The sequence below is a fragment of the Cariama cristata genome, unplaced genomic scaffold, assembly GCF_000690535.1.
Source record: "Cariama cristata isolate BGI_N322 unplaced genomic scaffold, ASM69053v1 scaffold4333, whole genome shotgun sequence".
NCBI classification, from domain to species: Eukaryota; Metazoa; Chordata; class Aves; order Cariamiformes; family Cariamidae; genus Cariama; species Cariama cristata.
Genome location: NW_009608786.1, coordinates 5,610 through 10,728, shown reverse-complemented (window position 1 = coordinate 10,728; position 5,119 = coordinate 5,610). Strand labels below are relative to the sequence as shown.

General features: G+C 53.5%; 1 protein-coding gene across 1 annotated transcript; it reads right to left on the bottom strand.

The window, feature by feature from the left end:
• Positions 1–801: 801 nt before the first annotated feature.
• S100B (S100 calcium binding protein B) lies at positions 802–1,749 on the bottom strand. The gene is made up of 2 exons (XM_009697265.1): positions 1,611–1,749; positions 802–1,093 (listed from the first exon to the last, which is right to left on the bottom strand). Exons 1-2 carry the CDS (start codon positions 1,746–1,748, stop codon positions 953–955), a joined length of 279 nt encoding a protein of 92 aa, XP_009695567.1. The 5' UTR covers position 1,749; the 3' UTR covers positions 802–952.
• Positions 1,750–5,119: the final 3,370 nt, after the last annotated feature.

The following is a 5,119-nucleotide window of genomic DNA, read 5'->3' as shown; positions in this document are numbered from 1 at the left end:
AGATGAAGGGTTGGTGCCCAACAAGAAACTCAGGGTAATGAGCCATAGCAGTGCTTCAGGCTGCATCCTCCAGCCTTCTCCTCTGACAGGGAGCTGCACACAGCCTGGGACAAAAGGACACGTTGTTTACCAGAGACCACTTGCGGCCCAGAGACCAAAACAACATTTTATTGTCACTGTTTCCACATGCTGTGGATGCTGTGCCTGGTCTACGTTAAAGCACTGTGGTCACACTGGGTGGATTCCCCACACCCTTCTGACCAAGGCTGGAGACTTTGCCAAGGCCCAGAAGCTATTCCCAGCCCAGGAGCCTCGTACACTTTCGCTTCCAGTTCTGCAGGCTGCTAAAAGCAGGAGGATTCATCGACAAGAGAAAAGCCTGGGCTGTTAGATGGTTATGCTTTGCCTTTCAAGCCAAGAGTGTCTCAATTTGCCAAGAAATGCGTGGGCTCTGCTGGGCTCCTGTGAGGGGACAGGGGCTGTGCTGCCTGGGTTAGTACGATGCACAGGGCGGTCAGAGCCCACGGGAATCAGCAGGAGCCTTTCCGTTCAGGCCGGTGGGCTCAGAAGCAGGTTTCTGTAACCAGCCCCTCTGCATCACCTCCTACTTCAGCCCTTGAATTTCCCTTTTCCCTTTGCAAGCAAGCTTGGATCACAGTGTGCGCCTGCCTCCAGCCCCAAGACCATCCCTTGCATACAGCAGCAGGGAAGGAGCTTGAGACAAGGCATTCGCACACCATAACCAGCAAGGTGGGCACTGGCCAATAGGTCTTCCTGAGCCATACGGGTGTTTCTTGTTCACAAAGCTGTAGAACTTAATAAGCTGCTTAAGTCTAGCACAAGCTTAACTCCAAGGAGCCCCTAATCTGCACCCAGTCTTTTTCCTGGAGGAGCGATGCTGCTCTGCATCTCTCCGGCATGAGCAGGAGGTGCTCGCCTGCTTCCTACCAGCTCACTCATGCTCAAAGAACTCATGGCAAGCAGCGGTGACCATTGCAATGAAGGCTACAAACTCGTGGAAGTCGCACTCTGCATCCCCATCGCTGTCCAGGGCCTCCATGACTTTGTCCACAGTCTCCTGGTCTTTGATCTCCTGAAGGGATAGAAACAGGCAACCAAAGCTGGGGAGGATCAGGGCGAGGCCTAGACAGTAACATGTCCCTGCTTCTCAGGTGCTCTCACGGCTGAATCTCTGTTCAGACACATCCCAAATAGCTCGTGGCTGTTTCCCGTCTGTGTTGGGGCACCACCCTGCGCCTGCAGCAGCATCTGCGCAACAGCAGCTCTCCTGACGTGGGAATCACAGTCACAGCCGTGCCGCTGGGAAGGGACATCTTGAGTCCCTTGGAGCAAGGCTGTTCCCCCTTCCTTGGGAAGAAAATTTCCCTAGTGTCCAACCCGAACCCCAGCCCCCAATGCAGTCTGTTGCCCTTGTCCTGTCACCTGCTGCTCCTGCAGAGCTGGAGCAAAGTGTTTAACACACTGCTGCATGAATAAACCTCTTCCTCTGTGTTTGCTTCCCATGTGAGATGGAGTTAGCGGGGCCTGGCAGCTGCTCAGCACAGCTCCCTGAGCCCAGCAAGGTATGCAGTGCAGAGGGCAATACTTACACCAAGGAAATGGGTCAACTCCTCGTTAATGAGCTCCTTCAGTTCTGATTTCTTCAGCTTATGCTTGTCTCCCTCCTTCCCTGAGTACTGGTGAAAGGCATCAATGATGGTGATCATGGCCTTCTCCAGCTCAGACATGGTTGCAATGTGGCCCTGAGATCAGAGGGAGCGATGAGTACATTAGCCTGGGCAAGCTCCAGACATGCCTTTTGCCTTGCAAGCGTGGCCGCCCGGGGGCTCCCCCAACGCATCAGCAACACCGGACCCCGTGCTTAAAACATGCTACTGAAAGGACCGCTAGTAGCTCTCACTTCAGGGAGAAAGATCCCGAGAGACCTTGGCTCTGCCTCCGGGAGCTCTCAAGGAGAGGAGAGCCATAATGCAAGGAGTGCCCAATACAGGACTGGCACATGCCGGAAGCTGACACATCCCCTGGGACTGATGTGAGTTTGGCACCTTGGGTCTCTGTGTGGGCAGAACATAGGAGAGAAAACGAGGAGAGGCTGCAAAGCCTTGACGGCTTCCAGCAAGGTGCTCCTGCATTTTCTGTATGTGCAGACTTGGCTAGCAGGTGGCATGGTTTCGCTTCGCCTCTTCTGTGGCTCCTGCTGCTTAACCCATTGCTTTGTTCTCCTTGCTTGGGAGAGGGGCAGGCAAGGGTTTCATTTTTGCACGTGGAGCTTCAGAAAGGTTTTGCTGTCTCCTCTGTCACAGGCGCTCTCGCCTCTGCCTTTCTTGACTGCAGACCTGTCTCCAACTGAGCAGTCAAGGACACCCAAGCAGGAGCCAGTTTTGATGAGTGACAGCAGGATAAAACAAGCACATCTCCTCTAACCTCCCTCCTCCCACACTTGATCTGGAGACCCTCTTGGGAATGTTAAATCATTGGGATTGCAGTGTTCCCTGCAGATTTCACAAACAGACAAACCAAAGAAACTCTGATTGAAAAAGGAGAGATGCAAAACCACCTTCCCAAAAGCTGTTGAATGCACTGATGCTGGTTAGAAAAAAAAAAAAAGCGCCTTATTGTCTGGCGCTCGGTTAATGCATACCCCATAGATAAATGTCTCCTGCCTTGTAACCTGGCTCCTGTTTCACCACGACAAGACCTGATGCTGAAGGCACCGAATCTCATCCCATGGCCTGACCCTCAAGCTGATGCCCTCTCCCGTGCAGCAGTGGGTGTCCAAACTGCAAGACTGTTTCCAATCAGGTAGGAAATATTCCTGAAGCACCTCCTGCATGCATCCTAACAGCCCTTTGCATGCTCGTGCCCTGCCTGCACTAGGCTGAGCAAGCTGCCAGCGGCCCTACCTGCCCTACCTGTTCTGTCCGCAAGGCTGAGGAGTGTTTCAGCTCCCTGCTGGCCTCTGGTTTAGTGGCAGAGCTCAGAGCTGCGATGATGCCCCCCACGCCACCCCTCCCGTGGCAGCAGCCCATCTGCTCTAGCAGCCAAGCGCCTGCCCCAGCATCCCCCAGCCCCTCTCACCTTGTTGCTGGCAGCAGGGCTGTGGTACAGCAATGCAACGTGGCCAGGGACTTGCTCACTTCTTATGCCTGGGGGCGGAGAGCCCCAGGCCCTGCTGCAGTGCCCGCAGCGCCAATGGCAGCTGGAGGCGGGGGCATCCAGAGCTGGGCACTGGGCCCGCACTGCACAGCAATGTACACAGTGATGCATTGACTCGCTGCAAGCCCACGGCCGTGGACGTGGGAGCCGTTGCAGAGAAAGCCGCCGTTGTGAGAAAAAAAATAACTTGAGTAGTCAGCAGGAGAGCCAGCCTGGTGGCATCACTTGTGCTGCCACTCTTGTCCACAGTAAAGGCAATGAATTGTGAGCCACAGCCGGACAGGTGTGGCCAGAGCTGGGCTGGGGGACCCAACAACTGCCCCAGGGCACCCCACAGCCAGGGCCAGGCGTGTGGGAACAGTGGAGCCCCCCATCCCTGTGAGCCCTGTCCCAGGGCTGCAGCACCCTCTGGGGCAGAAGTTTTTCTTTGTGTGTGATGGGAACGTCCATCACAGCAGATTGTGGCTGCAGCTTCTTGTCCTTTCACTGTGCACCTCTGAGATGAGTCTGTCTGTGTCTTCTCTGCCACCCTCTCAGTCTGGGGGACAGTGGGACCCTTTGCAGGGGAATTGCGATTGTGTTGGGCTGCAAATGGTTGAAGGACAGGGCTGGCAGCAGCAGCAGCTCCTCCCTGACGCCTGCCAGGGGACAGTGCCAGGTTCTGCGGCGTGCCTTGCCGTACCTTCACAGAAAGCCACTTCAAGTGACTGTGGGTTATAAAGGTGCTCTCACAAGGCTGTCACCCAGCCAGTAACTGTGACACCACCCTTTTGTGTGGGGGGACGGCAGGAACCTCCTGCCTGCATGTACCTGTTGTCCATGTCCTGGCCACGCTGGTGGCATTGCCCGGAAGTCCTCTGCCAGCCCCAGCAATCACCACAGGCATTAAATGCACTTTTCTTTAAACCCAAGGGCTGTACGTTTCCCTTTGTATCAGACATCCCTGCAGGCTGGTGCACAGACCTGACTGGAGGTGATGGTTTGGGGGGGCTGGCGGGCAGCCCGGCAGGGAAGGGGGATCTCAAGGGCAGCAGGTGACAAACAGCAAGAGCAGCAAGCAGCATCTTTTGCCCAAACTGCTCCTGGAAGCACAGTACAAGCGAGCAGTTGATAAACACAGAGAACATGCTGAAGAAAGCAGGTTTTCACTGTGTTTCATTGCCTAGCCACACTGTCTCCCAAGAATGAGATGAGATGAGCCAAGGTTGAAGCTGTATGCTATTACTGGTATGTCATGTTTCCATTTACACCTTTTTCACTGCAGCACAGGATCAATAATTTCTTTATGTCTTAAGGTCTTTGTTGAATTTCAGACTCATTGCAACTCGGGGCAAGTCACCGAGATGACAGGTTAGCAATACCCATGATGGAGAGCCCAGAGGTGTCATTTTATTACTACAGCCAGCTCCTGTGGAGAAATGTGAGGAATATCAGAGCCTTATATGTATGCTTGTGGGGCAGGATGAAGGTCCGGACATCTTCAGAAATGTCCCTTTGAAGAGGCAAGACCAGATTGCTGGGCAAACATAGTCACTGGCAGTTCCTGTGATCCCCAAAGCTACCATGGATGTGATCACTGAGACAAGACCTACCATGTTACTTCAGAATTTTTCTGACACTGGTGTGAAAGAAACCCACCGACATTGGTCGTTTCCTTACATCAGTTCTTGAAAGCTTTTGTAACAGCTTCAAACACTGGTTTAGGGAAAAAGTGTTAAGTGTGAGTACGTTGACTCTAAACACAGACCTACCACTGAAATTCTTGCATTTATGGTATCGGGAACTCCAGCAGTTATCTTTGCTCTCGTTGGACTGGCAGGGATAGGAGGCACGCTTTTAGCCAGTGGTGTTTCTAGCATGGAGACAGTTTGTCAACAATCTTGCAGTATTTGATTTTTCCCAAGGGTATTTATATTCACTTAAGAGCTGGCTGTAAATGGGG

What these genes read in the sequence shown, in the direction of transcription:
- S100B (XM_009697265.1), bottom strand. Translation starts at nt 1,748, where the DNA reads ATGTCTGAGCTGGAGAAGGCCATGATCACCATCATTGATGCCTTTCAC. An exon ending in AGTTGACCCATTTCCTTGGT is followed by an intron (nt 1,094 to 1,610) that starts GTAAGTATTGCC and finishes CTATCCCTTCAG; the next exon opens with GAGATCAAAGACCAGGAGAC.